The following is a 16,791-nucleotide window of genomic DNA, read 5'->3' as shown; positions in this document are numbered from 1 at the left end:
CAGCTGAGCTCCGCAGCCGCTCGGCGCAGAGCAGCCGGCTGTGMATTTCTGAGCTCGAGACTTGCGGGAAGTGTACCTAGAAAGCAGGCGTTAAATTGGTGAAGACCATTTAGGAGGTAATTTCATGTAGACAATAAAAAGGAGAAAACTGTGTTCTGCTCTGGCTGCAGAGCAAGAGAAAAAAGCAAAATTTGTCACTAATGTTATTACTTCTAATGTTATTACTTACACTCTTCAGAGGTGCTGGGTGTTCGGTTTGTGTACTTCCGTATGTATGTGTGTACCCTTGGTCTGTGCACAACATGAAATCCTAGCCTGTTTAAGTCAGGGGCTCTTTTAGCATCAAGTTCAGCCTAGCCAGGTATTTTTTAGAATTCCTGAAGTCTGAGGAGTAAGAGAATCCTTCTACTTTTGAAATAGTGTGGTATGCATTTTGTGTGCCCTTATTTCTAGTTTTATTCTGGGCCTTTGGGATGTTAAAATGGGCAGTGTTTCCTGCTTGTGGTTTAAAAGCGGTGCAGTGAATGCTGCAGTGGGGGCCGGCATGGCGCTCGTTGCAGAGCTGCCCCGCTCGGGAGCCGGGGTGTCCGCGGGCAGACGTACCCGCAGCTCCGAGCCTCCACAAGCCCTTTGGGGTGGCTGGTTTACATGATGCTTCCTAACTTCCTTCCTGAGAAAAGGTTCTAAATAGCTGTGAAGGCTATTGAAAACTGCAGCTCAACTAGTCACAAATTGGTGTTTTGATCTGATTAACAGATATTGATGAATGCAAGAGAGGAACTCATAGTTGTAAAGTAAACTTCGTTTGTCAGAATACGGAAGGGTCATTCTACTGTGAATCGAAGCAACGGTGCATGGATGGATTTCTACAAGACCCTGAGGGTAACTGTGTTGGTAAGTGTCAGCAGCAATATGTTTGTAATATGTGCAGCAGCACTGGCTAACTCCTCTTCCTTTTAGTCTGTCCATTGGGTGCTTATTGACCATGTGCAATTTTCCTTAAATCTTGCTGTGAATTAAGTGTAAACATTGCTGATCTTTTGAAGATACGTGTACTAGCATACTGAATTTGAAAGGACTACAATAACAAACCCTCATTAGCCTTATCTTTGTAGTACAATAAATCAAAATTAATGAAAAGAAGCGAGAGCTGGAAGAAAAGGGTTGCTATCAGTATTCTAACTCATTTTCTTCACCAGATATTAATGAATGCACATCTCTCCCTGAGCCATGTAAACCAGGATTCAACTGTATCAACACTGTTGGCTCTTACACCTGCCAGAGGAACATGCTGACCTGCAGCAGAGGCTACCACGCCAGCGAGGATGGGACCCGCTGCATCGGTAAGGTCAAACTCCGGTCTCTGCTCAGGCACCCTCTCACAGGCAAAAGTGCATTTCACTTCCAAAAGAGTTTTTGAGTTACCTCCAGTTTCACAGATTTATCTGAGGGATGGGAATTTGCTGTGGACGTTTGCTGTCCAAACAGCCCGGTGGTTTGTGTGCACTGTYGGACGCTGCAGCGAGGTCTGAGTGCGGTGCTGGGTTCCTGCGGTGACCCTGCCTGATGGTGATGTTGACTGCACGTGCGAGTGGCTGACTTCTGTTCTGGAGTGTGTGAGATCTAGTGACTTCTTCATCGCATGCTGCCAACCAAAACCATGATCCTTTGCTAATTTGTACAGTATCTCCCTGTAAACGATAAAATCTGAAGCCATATAAGCAGCATTATAAATGGTGTTTCCATTTAAATTCGGTTATACAATTGCTTAGGATAAATTCTTTTCTTTGTGAAAAGAATGTGGAAATACCTATGTAGGCTCGGATACCTCTCACTGCTGACCTGTGTGGGCACTTACTTATTCCAGTGYGCGCAGAGTGTTCCTGGCTCGGATTTCCTGCCCTTTCTGCCTTTGCTCTGTAGGTGAGCACACGGGACACAAAGGAGTTGAGGCTTGGGCCTTAGTGCCCAGGGAAAGGCTGGGTTTGTATTTTTGAATTTCATGTGTTCTGTGCTACACGCAGTAGGAAATGGTAAGACAGCAGCTGAGGGGGCAAAAAAATAAATGACAAATCAGCATTTCGGTTAGTGATGGTATCCTAAAGATTTCTATTTATGTTACCTTTGAACAAAAGGAGGGACAGGAAAGCTTTCACGACTGGCCGGGTGGGCAGAAGCCTTGCTCACAGCTGTGTATTGATCTGGTCCCCACTCGCATTCATAACTTATAAAACCCCTCTTGTGAGAAATTGGAGACAGAACCGTAGTGAAAAATAGCGGTATGGCTTAGAGGGCCCCAGTCAAATAAATTTCCACTTCCTCCTCTTTGCTCTTTACTACCCTCTCTCTCCTGTCATGCTTTTACCCATGGGACTGTCCAGACTACACTTGGCCAGTGAGAAGATGGGTGAGATCTGGCATCAGGCAGAAGAGTGCAATACTGAACGTAATTAGCTGAGGAGATTGAGAAAGCTTCCTAAAACAGCTCCAGTGGGTTGTGTTTCCTAAACTCAGGGCAAAGAGCTGCAGTCTCATTTGCTGTCTTATTGCAGAGCAGCCTGAGACATTCGGGCTGCGCCGGAGGGAAGGTACGGCAGTGTTGTCTCCACGGCTGTTGCGTAGGGGCAGCTCTTCAGCTGTTTTCCATCAGTCCCGTTTCAGCAAAGCCAACGAGGCTAGAGCAGTTTACACCTCCTGAAGTGAGGGGACCCTGAGACTGGTTTTAGGGTCATATAGCAGTTATATGTTTAAGACAGATGAGATAACGTGATGTAAAGTAATTACTAATGTTTCTAATTTACATGATTGACTGCTTTTAAAGAGCAGAAGTAGGGAAACTGTTCAGGGTATTTGGCATCATTTCTGTTTGATTCTAGGAAAACAAATACTCAGTGTTGATTGGGGCTCTCTCTGTCGCTGGGTGCTATGTCTCAGTTTGCAGCCTGAATTTTGATATTTTTTGGTAGGAGTTTCTTTAACTAGGAAGAGAATATGGAGAAGAAAAAGGAAAAGCATATCATCCTAATTTCCCATTTCTATGGTAAAGACTAGTTTCTTCAAGGTACTACAATGGTTAGTTGGACTCCTGATTCAGAGTTACTTAAAGTAAAATAAAATACATCATCTGGATGTGTTTCTGGCGTAGAGCTAAACTTCTGCTGTCATCTCTGTTTAGAAGATTCATTTTCTTTGGAAAAGTTCATTCTTTTTCATTCAGTAAATCAATTTGTAAAAGCTCTCTCATATATTTAATTGAAAAATACTATAACTACCATGAAAAGTAGCACACTTCTGATGGGATAATTCCCTAGTAGTAGTTAAAGGCTGAATACAAAAGAATATATAATTTTGCACAAACTAATGAAATGGTTGCATGCATGAATTCATTGCAAATAGAACTGCTAATACAAAAATTTGTATCTGCATTTAAAACTTCCTTTTTTGATGCTTCCTCTGATCTGAAAGAAAGAAAGAAGGCAGCATTTCAGCAGAAATCTATGAGCTGTCAGCCTTCTTTGCTTGGCAAATTCCCTGCTGCCACTAAACCAGTGCTGGCAGGGACTGAATACGTGCTGAAGAAGTCAGAATTCAGAACAGTATTTGCTTGCACTTCTCACGAGGGTTAATATAATCTCCACTTTTCCAAATTTAAGTATAGATTTGGAAACTTGCTCCCATTTCCCTATCATTTTCTGAGCAGGTGACTGCTTTCCAGAGCAACCTTAAAGGCTGGTGTTTGTTAAGAAACTGCCCAGAAACCCTCTGAAATGAAATGGTGCTAGAATTTATGAGTTTGGGTAGGAGTAGGGCAGTCGCCGAAAGGGCCACTGTACAGAGAACTCCCAGCCGTACTTAGGCTGCTATCCTAAGTAATACTGCATGAACAGTGGCTTGGATGGTTGAAGTAGTTAAGGAGGTGGGAGGAGATGACAGGAAGGAAGAAGGATCTGATGGCTTAGAAAGTGGCAGAACTCAGAATACTGTAATAAATACAAGTGTCTGAGGGTTGATCAGATTTTTGATGCTTCTTTTCACAGATGGTAGCAGGGATTTGTTAAATACTGATGAGCTATTTAGTCATGTTCTAAGTCTTGTAAACTCTCATCTTCCCCTAAAGATTTTCTAAACTGAGATTAGAAGTGGTACACGTGAGTGGAGAAGCAACTGACTTGTTGGTATTGGATTTTGGATGAGAGGCCATGAGGAGTTTCAAGATTTGTGTTGATTGAGAGAATAAAAAAGATCAACTTTGGAAAAGAGCAAAAGGTGGTCAGCAGAAGCAAGATTGAAAGGGCAAGAGGAGATGAAAATAGCAATTGATTTAGATCAAGGGATGAGCAGAATTTCTGGCTAGTTCTTGTTTTGCTTTAAATGGCTTGTCATGACTCATGTAATGGCAGAACATCAGAATAGGGTATTTAAATGTCATGATTTGATCAGATTGAAAATGTATTTGCATTGAAATGCAGAACTTGCTGGAAAAACTCCATTGCATTTTCACTTTTAAAATAATGTATTGCTCTTCAAAAGTTTAACTTAGAGATAGGTAGACCTGACAGAGAAAAGCAGAGTGGGAGAAGCTGATATTCTACCTCCTGTGTCAAGGGGACAACCCTAAGAGTTTCTGTTTTCTTTTTTTTTCTCTCTCTTTATAAACWGTGACATTCAGCAAACTATATTTAAACTAATTGCTCTCTGATTCTATAGACGTGGATGAATGTCAAACCGGTGTACACCGTTGCGGTGAAGGGCAGATTTGTCATAATGTTCCCGGGGCTTACCGCTGTGACTGCAAGATGGGCTATCAGTACGATGCATTCAGCAGAACCTGCATTGGTATGTAAGGCGCAAGAAGAGAGGACGTGATGGATTGATTGAGCCTCGGACCTCGAGGCAATATTTAGTGCTATTGTAGAGCACGCTGTAATTAGTTCTGCAGTGCAGTGGCTCRAGGGATAACGAACGGCATTGCTCCAGGAGCTGCCGCCGCCGAGTGCCACCGGCCGGTTAGCGCTCTGCTGCTCAGGGCACTGGCTATGGCTCAGGTGCCCTTGGTTTAGTTTGGCTGCAGTTATCGATTAAAGTCATTTGCAAAGCACTTTTCTATAGGTTGTACTTCTCCCACTGTGGAATTTATCTTCCTGAAATCTTCACAACCTTCTCCATAAGAGACCATGATACAGCATTTTGGGTTTTATTGCTGCTATACACCATTCAGAGCACAAAGGTAGACAGCATAAAACCCGAGGTTGCAGCATTTCGTGCTCTACAAATCTGTCTCTGACATCTTTTAAAATATCCTCCTCCTGCATCTCCTTTGATGTTTTTGTTTTTAAGCTGACTGTATATTTGCTTGTTATGCTGGCAGATATAAACGAGTGCTGGAATTACCCTGGACGCTTGTGTCAGCACACGTGTGAGAATACCCCCGGCTCCTACCATTGCACTTGTTCTTCTGGTTTCCGCTTGTCCTACGACGGGAAACACTGTGAAGGTACCAGATGGTTTTTCCATGAAGTAGAACTAACAGTGTGAGTTGAGAGATGTTAGAGAAGGAGTTGAGATGAAATGCAAATACAGTGACCCCATAATTTATGCATGCTCAAATTTGCAGATACTGAGTTAAAGCTCCACGCTGTCAGAGGAGAGCTGACAAACCCTAGTCCCTTGTACTTAYCAAATCAGCAATGTGCTACGGGGCAGCTTTCCACGCACACGCTGGTGCCCTGACCAGCAGGCAARGCTGCCAGTTCCGCTGCACTGGCTCAGGGTCAGGATAGCACTAAACTGTTAAGACACGAGGCTCATTCGGGGTGCCTTTTCCCTCTTTCTCTGTCCTCTTTTTACTGTCAACTTGTTGTAAAGCTATACTGTCTTTCATATTTTCCCAAGAAAAAGCAAAGTGGTCATCTGCTATTGGTCTGCCTGGGTGTTTGGCAGCTTTGCCTCCCACAGCACAATCYGTGTTCTTGAGCTATTTCACCAGTTTAGGTAATTGCACTCTCGGAAAGGACTGCAGACTGGAGAGTGGGAGCAGTGTGGTTTTAGTATGCACCCAGATATACTACTCCWAGAGTTAGAGGGCAGAACTGGTGGAGGAACCTTGCAATACGGGTGGTTGGGATGTGTTGCAGTGGTTACAGTTACAAATTCACCTCTTTCCACTGAATCTATCACTATTTATTTTATTTTATCGAGACATTAAAGCTGATGTAAACTGTTGTAGTTACAACATACATGGTGTATAGCACTTAAAATGTTACAGGGAGATACCTTTTCTTCAGTGTGGCATTACTTTAAAAGACAACTCAAGCTTCTCCAAAAGTTCTTGGATTTCATTTGAAATATTTCAACTAGAACAAAGTTTAGATTATTTTATTTTTGTTTCTTTTCTTTTTTCCTTTCCTTCACATACTTTTTCTTTTCCTTCCAGGTGAGGGAAAGGAGAACATAATAAAATCAGGGATTTTTCACTCAAACTTTACTAAAAATGAAACCAGAGACATAACATGTTTGCATGTGTTTACCTGGGCATACATAGAAATGAAGGTTAGGTGCAACACATCCTCATACTTCATGGCATGCTGCCTACACGGCACAAACATCTTGGGATGAAATAGTCCATCTTTATCTGCTCTGTCCAGAAGGATCTGATAACAGCCATTCCCAGAGGCAGGATGTGGGGGGAAATACTGTTCCGAACTGTCGTGGCAATGTTTGTGGGTTTGTTTTGGATGCAGATGTGAATGAATGTGATACTAGTCCCTGCAGCCAGGAGTGTGCCAATGTTTACGGTTCCTATCAGTGTTACTGCAGGCAAGGTTTCCAGCTAGCAGAAGATGGGCATTCGTGTAAAGGTAAGGCTGCTGCCTTGTCAAATCAAATTCAGTGTGTGTACGCTCTTTAACAGTAAGTGGTCTCTAAATCTGAGCAGCACCTAGTGCTGCAGGTGGTGCCTAAGGGTGACTGTAACCATACCCTGCTGCAGAAGCTGCACAAGGTAACTGCAGCTGTTGGAAATGCAGTTTGCTGTGTCGTGCCTCCTGCTTGGGGCTGGCAGCCCACCTGGRCGACACAGAGCCAGTGAGGTTACTTCTTAATGGAACTAAAACTTTTCACTGGAAAAAAGAGGAGGGAAGAGCAGTTTAGTTAGACTGCATTGACTAAGTCTTCCGCTCAGCCAGGGCTGAGCTGCTTCTAACTTCTGCTGATAGTGGGTGAAAGAGAAGCAGAGCAATCAGACTGGAGAGACGGGAAGGGTTTTATCTGTTCTCATTAAGTTACCAATACGGACACATAACTTCCCTTACAAACTAACTCCAAAGAGTCTTTTTTTTAAGAAATGGTGAAGAAATCCCCATTCTTCCAAGCACAAGGAAGCTCCCAAAGCAATTCTAGAGGGTGAATTACAGAGTACAGGAGAGAGTTTTTCAAATTCAGACATGCTTTAGACTTTCCATGAGTCCTTATACATCTTGCAGCCAGTATCTTGGGGAGCAAAGCCCTATGTTCAGCATTTCAGAAAGCACCATCAACTGTCCTAGAACAACACCAAACTTTTAGGGCTGCATTCTTGCTTAAGAAGAATGTATTACGAATGTGTCATAGGAGAATTTCCTTGTGCTCCTCAGCCTCCCTTTCCAAGTTGGTAATTTTCTTTTTTGTCATATGTTTGTGATTTTTTCCCCAGATATCGATGAGTGCACACAAAGTGCAGGCATCCTTTGTACTTTCCGCTGCGTGAACGTTCCTGGTAGTTATCAGTGTGCCTGTCCTGAGCAGGGATATACCATGGCAGCAAACGGACGAACCTGTCGAGGTAATGATGACCTTTGGGAACTGGAAGGATTATATCACGAAGCTTTAATCTTTGGAATGATCAAAGACGTTACAGGAATTCAGCCAAGTTTCCATTTTGGTTATTATTGTTAAAAAGCTAGTATTTGACAAAATTGCCATATATTGATATTTGCAGTGTGAGCTTTTCCCCGGATTAGAAAAGAGCAGTAACTGTAGCAACTCAGCTATGTAAGCTAATTGTTTAAATGAGTTTCTAGGGGAACCCACTTCATCTGGCAAGCTGGGGCATTTGATTGCTTGCAAGGGCTATATATCTGCACCCTGGCACATCAGTAAGTCATCTGATTTTTTAGAGGTGCCAGATGTATAAAGCCACAGCTTCCTTATGAGTTTCCTGCCCTAGAAAGCTGGGAGAATGAATCTAGGAGCTGTAATGGGGACTTGGATGTCCTGAGGTTTGCCATCTAAGCTTAAATATGTTGGCTATAGTAAATGCTAATAGAAATGACATGTACTCTCCCACCCCCACCCATTCTCTCTGGGATCATAGAAATGTATGCTGGGTGTCTGGAGTTTTTCATCTGGCGTGCAGCTGTCTGTTTTTGAAGTAAAAATCCCCCATTTCCAAAGGATGCACTGACGGTGTAATGATGACTGAAGATCTGATTACCTTTATGTCCTCCACACACATTCCTGCAGCCAGTTACACTAACTACCAGGCATTTCCTGCTGTTAGTGTTTCAGGAACCCTTCACGTAACTTTTGGTTGTGTATCTTCTATGCTTAAATTCTCTTCTCAGMGGTAACCGCAGTGAATTTACACTGCATAAATCACGAATGGCATGAGCATAGTTGATCCTTCACTTGCAGCAGAGAAGTGGACTCAATGACAGCAAGAATCTTCCCACGGCTGGAGGTTTGGGAGGGAGCTTTCTTTTTGCATGTGATTTTATATAGGACCTTAGAATCAGTCTCTCAGTTACACGGACTTTAACTTAARTTCTTGTGTAAAAGCCACCTTTAGAAAACTCGTAGCTGTAGCTYTCCTCTGGTGTTTTGGCTGCATGCTGACTTTCCAAGTGCTGGTGCACTGGCTGCCCTCTCTGCCAGCGCTGTGATTTGAGCTGGGGACGTGTCCCAGAGTTAACAGCGAGCGTCACTGCGCTTGGGCTGCCAGCGTAGCCCTCCAGAGCCGGAGGCGCCCGGCGTGCTCCCGGGGCTGGCGGAGGGGAAGGTGCACCCCCTGGGGCAACGGGGTCTCCGGCGTGGGACTTTCACAGCCCTCGCTAGCCTCTGCGAAGGGGACCCCCGTCCCGTAGGCTGGTCCTGCTAAGGGCGCTACACCGGTGCGCTTGGAGCACGTTTTCAAAGGACTTATGCGACCTGGTACAAGCGCCTCCTTACTCGGGGAAGGTGGTCGACTTGCAAAACTTAGCACGTGTGAGGCAACTCTGTGTAGGGGTAAGCAAGCCGGCATTTGGTTGGGCACTGGAAGCAACCCTGGGTGCCTCCCGTTTTTTTGCACAGATGAGCACGCAGTGCAGCCTTCTGAGCTATGCAAGTGTGCGTAATGGGCAGGCTCACGTGTTGAGGCCTGTTTGAAAACATGGTCAGAGAGACAGCCTGAATTGATGTCAGTTGGACTAAATTCAAGGTGATTATATCAGGTTTCACCAGCCCAAGATCTGGCCCCAACGACTCGTCATCCAGCCAGTTCTTAAATTAAAAGTTACTAGTGGTACATTCTTTGGACCTTTCTTTTTTTCATTGCAGACATATGAGTTAAACTTCTTGTGATAGGGTGTCAACATATGGATCTTTTTGGAGAAACTGTGAATGGTATTTTGCAGCATAGCCAGACTGGTGAACTGAGTGTTTTCATGACAATGAACTCAATATGGAAGAAATTTTCTCTTCACCTGAGGGCACTTTTGAGAATCAGCAAGGGGTTTAATTTAATTTGATTCTCTCTCACTTCCTATGTATACTTTTCTTTGCTGGACTTCAAACCACTCAGTGCAGTGTGCAAGACTGGTTCTCATCCCAGGAGAATGAAGGGGGAGAGAGGTTAGAGTTTTCTCCAAGAGTCTCTCCCCTCTGCGACAACTGGCAGAGCTGCAGAGCCCTGCACAGTCCACGTGGTTTGTCTGTTAGCATTTATTTCATTTTAAAACCTCCGTGCATTGTCTAGACGTTTGGGAGTACACAATGTGACTGTGAGATCTTTGCCAATATTTCTGCTCAAGTTGGATCCCTGTTATTGCATCTGGTTTTCAACATTTTAAGGTCCATGGCTTGGGCTTGTGCATATGTATTATTTAGGTAACCACATTCAAGCTCTAGGCCAATAAGTGTCTTTGAGCTTTAACTGTTCTTTGTTGTCTTCTGCAACATTACTTCTTGTTATTGGGAGATATTTATGTTTAACTTAAGTTTTTCAATCTGTGTCTTGTTTAAACTGTTGTTCTTAAGTTGCCATATTCATAATAGCCTTGTGGAGCGTAGGACTCCTGAATCATGCAGCTGTACAGAGCTGGTGACTTGGCTTTGCATGCACACCCTGCTCTGATCCAGAGCCACCTTCATGCCTAGATAAATCCTTTTCCTGATTTAGTTCGGCTTTTTCAGCTCTCAGAAAGCCAGTGAGAAGGTCCTGCTTGCTCTAAACCCCACTTAATTGTATTCTGATGAGATTTGTTTATTCTTGAAGGGTAATTTTTGTCACACTAGGCTGTGAATGACCAACACATAGATGAACTTAGGGCTTTCCTCTATTGATTGTGTGTGTTTTCTGGGGGTGGGGGGCCTCCAGATGGGGGACACACACACACACACACACACCTTTTCAGCCTGGGTGACCCAGATGCTGTTTGCCTGGGATATATGGCTGATTTGTAACCTTCTCCATGAAGAATGAGCCGTTGCTGTCGCACACAAGTCCTGCAGTGTGTGAGGCCACTGTCCTGTCAGCCAGGACTGTCTGGTGTGCTCCTGCTGTCCTCGGCACCGCCGCGTGGGTCTGCACCGTGCAGGAGTCCTCGCGTGTGCTCTGCTGTTTGCAGCAAGTTAGAGGCTCCCCGGAGAGTTGAGCTTATCACATAYGCGCTGTTGCTTGCTTGGAAAAACCTTGGCTAACATAGGCTAGTGCTAGGCATGAAGTTGTGGTTCAGGGACTACCTGGGATCTGCGAAGCTGTAAAAATTGGCCCATCACTGTTTAGGAAACTATTTACAAACTCTCCTCCGGCAGAATGGCCCTGGGGCAACGGCTGCAGGGGTGGCAGTCATTGCTGGGTCTGAAATGCTCAGGACTGCACTGCCCGGGACAACGGCTATTCGGTTAYTTTATTCTGTTGCCCTTCAGCCTAGTTTACAACATTGCTTACACCACCAGCTCTGACACCTCAGGAAAAAAGAGAAAACAACATCACGTCGCAGTCCTGCCTAGATGTTTGTGTTTGATTTCAACCTCGAATGTTTTCCACAAGGGGAAGTAACGCGAGGGGGCTCCTGGGTTTTCAGAACTTTTCTCCTCAGTGTTTGTTCTCCCCTGCGGTTAAAACAACCCTGGAATGAGAATGGTTAGGCTCACGAAAGCGTGCGAATATTTGTAAAGTGTGGGTAAACAGACGAACGTCTCCTGTGGGAGCAAGCCAGCGCTGGCCACGCACGGATGGCTGGGACCGGCCAGGCCCTCTGCCAGGCGGGAGGAAGCACGAGAAGGGCTGCGAGCTCCTTGCAGAGGGACGGGGCTCCCTCGCTCACTGCGTGAAAGGGCATTGGCAATACCCGTTAGCAATGGCAGATAATGCCGAGGAGGAAAATCAGCTTTTTCCTCGGAAGACATTTGAGCTTTAAGACAACTGGAATCAACATGCTTTACTCCATCGCTCCAAAACCCGGGGGTCTTGTGCACAGAGACGAGCCTGGCGTAGCTCAGCTGCACGTGCGTTTCACGTCCCGTACGCTGCTATTCGGCTTCCTGCGCCGTCTGCCGGCATCAGGCACGGCTGCTGAAGGGCTAACACACTGCAACCCAGCCGCCAAAACACGAGCCCTTGTTTGCAGATCCAAGCCACAGGCCCCTCTTCTTCTCATACGGACTCCATCTTTTAAGCACGCTATGGCCCATAAAATTGTGGTTACTTGTTTTTGATCTTACCGTGTCTCCTTCCTTGCGTTTCTGCTCACCAGATATCGACGAGTGTGCAATAGGGACCCACAACTGCTCCGCYGCGGAGTCCTGCTACAACATCCAGGGCAGCTTCCGCTGCCTGTCCTTTGAGTGCCCGGCCAACTACCGGAAAGTGTCTGACATGTGAGTGTCCCGCTGCGGTGGCGAGCGCGGCCGGGCCCGGGCTCTGGGGCGCTTTGCGGGGCGGTAGGCTGCGGGCGTACGCCCGTGCTCGGAGCGGCCCCGGGGTGCTTGGTGCCGGGAGCAGACAGGGGTTCCCCTCGCTGGGCCGTGGTCCGCCCAGCCCCGGGGGAGCCTGCGGGAAGCTTGGGAGCAGCTGCGAGAGAGATGGAGACGTGGAGGAGCGCCGAGGGGCTGCTTTCTTCAGGARAGAAACTCTAGTCACAGGAGGAAATCTTAGTCGCTTATGACTTAAAATATCCTTGTCCTGCCTCTCAAACGAGCAGTTTTGCGAGTTCGGGAGCYGGTTTTCCTCTCCCATGTTTCAGCTCCCCCTTAGTGCGATGGYTTTGGTTTTCATGGAGCACCATCCCGGCCTCGCGCCGGCTCCCAGCTGCTGCTTGCAGCAAGGCTCCGGCTCTCCGTTTCCCCACGCTCACTGCGGCGCTTCCAAACGCTGCTCTCCGTGTCCACGCTGTTTTCCTTACGCTGTTGTACTCTGACATTTGTACCATTTACAAGTGTTTTACGGGCTCTGGAAAAGCAGAACAAGCAGCTGTAAATCACCCAGCTGAAGCTGGACMGTTTGCTGTTTATCTATCTAACACATGCTGAAGATTTTCTTGACTTTGCGATTCGCTGAAATACGTATTGCGTGGACGCTGAACCCGATTTGTTTCTCTTCTCCTAGGAGGTGTGAACGCATCAGTTGCTTTAATTATCTGGACTGCCAGAATACCCCAGTGCGCATTACCTATTATCAGCTGAACTTCCAAACCAAYATCGTGGTCCCAGCTCATATTTTCCGTATTGGACCATCACCTGCCTACGCTGGAGACAACATAATCCTTACTATCAACAAGGGAAATGAAGAGAACTACTTCAGCACCCGGAGGCTGAACTCCTACACGGGCATCGTCTATCTCCAGCGACAAGTGAAAGAGCCTAAAGACTTTTTGTTAGATGTTGAAATGAAACTGTGGCGTCAGGGAACATACACTACTTTTCTTGCCAAAATTTACATATTCATCACAGCTCATGCATACTGAAGCATGTATTGACATTGGAATTTATTGGTGCTATGCTCTTTACCTGTTCTACCAAAGCTTAATACTATTGAACTGGCATTTAATGTATCTAGCCTTTATATTATTTTTCTAACATTGCTTCAAACTTTTTTTACTGGTCGTGTAAATTAAGTTAATTTTTATCTTTTTTKGGTTGTTTGTTTTCTTACATAATTYTTTACATCATCGTTTGACAATGAGCGAAGGAAGGTTTTGAAAGGCAGTACCTGTGTGGTGTTATATGCTGGAACCTTTACTTAGAAAATATTTTTTGACTTAGTCACACCTGCAGGGTACTGCACTAGAAAGGAAAGTTGCTCACTTGGGAGCATTGGTTTTTGCCACTGACWAAGAGAAAAAGGCTTGAGCAATTTCTCTTTATTACACAAACTCATGGTTTGGCACAGCCACTGACATCATGGAGGTTTTGCTGCGTTCAGATGCTGTGTTGAAGGCTGCGTGTGTACACTGACGGTTAGCTCACTTCACATTAAAGGTTTATTTTCCTCCTTCCAACTTTTATAATCTGTCACCTAAAATATACATATATATATATATATATATATATAAAAATAAAAGAAAACTCCACCAGTGAAGAAGCCTATGATTGAGTCTTGCTTTGGTAGGACTACTCATATGCTTAATATTAAATATTTGCAAGACTAAGGCCTTAAAAGAATATTGTGCTTTAGGGTAAAAGATTAYGTTGCCATTTTTAGTAGTCATCTTTGTAGGTGCTTGAATTCCTCTTATACAAACCCATTCTATTTAGGTACCTATAGATGCAGATCAGCTGTATTGTAGTTCTTAAAGGAATGTCAAAGAGGAAACGTGGAAATAGTGATATAATCAATTACCATTTCATATTTTGACCCTAGGTGTGCATTTGTGATTTTAAATTCAAAAAAGGGGGGAGGTTGCTTTTATTCTTCAGGAAGATTACTTCATCTATGCTACCAAATGACGCAGAGGAAAATGCTAATTAAACTGGCAGTTTGTATTACGCCATTTAGGAACAGCACAACCTAAGTTTTGAACTGGATTTCCTCCTGTTCCACAGGAAGCTGGATGAGGTCCAAAGTTCAAGGCTGTGACAATGTATAGTATAATCGAAGCATTTGTTGGAATTTAGAAGTGAATATCAGACCCTCTTTACAAAAAAAAAAAAAAAAAAAAAAAGGCAAAAAAAGCTCCAGCATTAATATTTTCTGAGCTTCCTTTGTTCCAGCTATAATTATTCTGCAAAATGTTTTAAGTGAAATACATAGCTACACTATATTGATGTTTACTACACTTTAATAATCTGTTCTTTTCTATAGTAGATCTTATTTTGACCACTGTATACTGTACATAAAATTACAGAGAAGTCAAATCTTATGGCTTTTCATGCCATAATCAACAATTTTATTATATTGTAAAATATTTGTACTGCAGCTTAAAATCTTGTAAACACCACCTATAGGGTGAGAGAAGAGATGTATTGTATTCATTATATCCCAAGGCCAATTTCTACCACTTCAAATAAGTCCTTTCTAAAATTGGGACTCTCTTACTGATAATAAAATACAAATCTGACAATATAAAGACCCATTCCTGGAGAAACGTTATTGCTATTTCTCAGCTGTAAAATATGAGATATCTGCAAGTTTGCATACATCAAGCTTTTCTTTGTTTTCCTATAAAAAACCGTTTGGTAAAAGTGACCCTCTTCCATCCATCTTTTTTGCTTTCCGTAGTTAGCAGTTTCATGAGCATTTAGCAGAGACGTGCTGACTGAAAAACACATGTTTATGCAATCTGTCATTTCGGTAAATGCCTATCTTATAGCTACAGGCATGGCAAGACRAGGAGGCAACCGCAGCCGTGAGCCGGAGAGGAGCCTCGCAGGTTCGATACGCGGCGTACGTGCTCAGCAGGGATACGCTTCTCCGTGCCCCAGCGCGGCACGTCAGGAGTYGCTGAAACCCAGAGTTTTCCATCAGCGTTAGCATTTGATTGAGCGTAAATGATAWTCAAGCTTCGACAGTCCTTCTTGTCAGAGAACAAATGGACAAGCCRTTTGTTACTTGGAGACCTTCTGCTGACTAAAAACAACCATAGTCAATCATGTTAAGGATCTGGCAGTTTGTAACACTGACTTTTCATTTTCTGGACAGGTGACTGATGAAGAAAGTTTTAGAAGAGGCTTTGCATACTGTTACAAGAAAAATGCTATGTTCTGAAAAAACATACCTTCATCAGCACTGTATCCTGTAGGCATTCAAAGAGGAGAGGAATGGTTGCTCTGTGCTACTGGTCAAAGGGAAGGGGAGGCTTATGGTAGATAACTTGATATTCATCTTTTCCCCAAATAACTAGAGGAATGGTTTGCCTCTTGGCCAACTTAAAGCATATTTGCTGTTAGTTTTAGTAGTAGCTGCAGTGTGGGGAGCATTAGTACTGCACACTCGCTTTTTCTTAGGACAGCACCAAAGAAAGATTCAACTTGAATAGACGTGTCTACCAAAAACCCACTGCAGACGAGGACATACTTCCCCTGGGTTGGAAAGGCTTTGGACTGGAATTTTATTCTCCTACTGATCTAGCTCATTGGAGGCCCAATTCCCATCTGCAGTAATGTCCCCTTCACTCTATCAGCAAGGTAAAACAGACAGAAAATGAGTGTATACATTGACCTGTATGAAAGAGGGCTTAGTGGAAAAGAGATCAGACTTGGACTGGGCCTTTATGGCCTGTCATACCTTCCTAGCGAGTGAGGTAAGTAGTTCCCCTCCTTGGCTTCTTTCCCCCTCCCTGGTTGAGGTGAGTTAAGAACAGCTACCCAAGGACTATGCAATACGATAAAATTATGAGGAAGACAAAGGTTGCAATCCTAATAATAAAAAAAACATAGCAGACTTAGGGCATAAGATTATATGCGTGCAAAACCTCAGAATATTAGTATGTTCCCAAAATTGGGTAAGTTTTATGTGGCCTGTCTGAACAAAGTATATTCTGCTTAATTTTGCAGGTTATGTACTCTCGCATCTGTGTAACCCGACCTGTGTGCTTGGCTATTGTGATTCTTGGCAGATCCAGTGAGCGCAGAGACTGAGGAAATTCAAATGTGTCGCTGCAGGGAAGAAGAAATGAGTATCTGCATGTTTGCTGGAAATTTGAGTGGGTCAATTATGGGGTTAAACAYCAGTTTTTCTTTTGACTGGAATGTAAATAACAAATAGTTGAAATGTTATAAATAGCAGTAGATGGTGAGAAAGATGYTTTTACCTAATTTGCTGGATGGTTTTCTTTCTGCACCAGGACAGAAGTATTTTCCAATTTCCTTGTATGTAAAAAACCACGCGTGTGAATTAGCACAGATACCGCCTACGCAGTGCTGGTATTCCTCTGGGAGCTGGGTGCAGAGAGGAGGCGCACGAGCAGCCAGCCAGCACCTTGCTCTTCCTCGTCGCGCCAGAGTCAGCTGCAAACTCTGACACCACTGGCTCTGCCTCGGTCTACGCAGCTCAGCTGTGGGCAGCAGCGGTAACTGTGAAGCTAATAAATTGCCTCCACAGCTCCCAGCTGGCAG

General features: G+C 44.4%; 1 protein-coding gene across 2 annotated transcripts in view; it reads left to right on the top strand.

Annotated features, from left to right (window-relative positions):
* FBLN2 (fibulin 2) overlaps positions 1-14,804 on the top strand; it is a 92,339-nt gene extending 77,535 nt beyond the window's left edge. For both annotated transcript variants that reach the window (XM_085302404.1, XM_085302405.1), the window contains 8 exons: positions 757-894; positions 1,200-1,343; positions 4,708-4,836; positions 5,369-5,494; positions 6,741-6,857; positions 7,691-7,819; positions 11,994-12,117; positions 12,845-14,804. In XM_085302404.1, the coding sequence (XP_085158530.1) occupies positions 757-894; positions 1,200-1,343; positions 4,708-4,836; positions 5,369-5,494; positions 6,741-6,857; positions 7,691-7,819; positions 11,994-12,117; positions 12,845-13,202 (1,265 nt within the window). In that variant the 3' untranslated portion in view covers positions 13,203-14,804. The remainder of the gene's footprint in view (positions 1-756; positions 895-1,199; positions 1,344-4,707; positions 4,837-5,368; positions 5,495-6,740; positions 6,858-7,690; positions 7,820-11,993; positions 12,118-12,844) is intronic.
* The last annotated feature ends 1,987 nt before the right edge of the window (positions 14,805-16,791 follow it).

This window comes from Rhea americana, unplaced genomic scaffold (genome assembly GCF_003343005.1).
Source record: "Rhea americana isolate MKP2758 unplaced genomic scaffold, rheAme1 scaffold_19, whole genome shotgun sequence".
Classification (NCBI taxonomy): domain Eukaryota; kingdom Metazoa; phylum Chordata; class Aves; order Rheiformes; family Rheidae; genus Rhea; species Rhea americana.
Note: the sequence above shows the minus strand (reverse complement) of the source record. Positions and strands in the feature narration are given on the sequence as shown.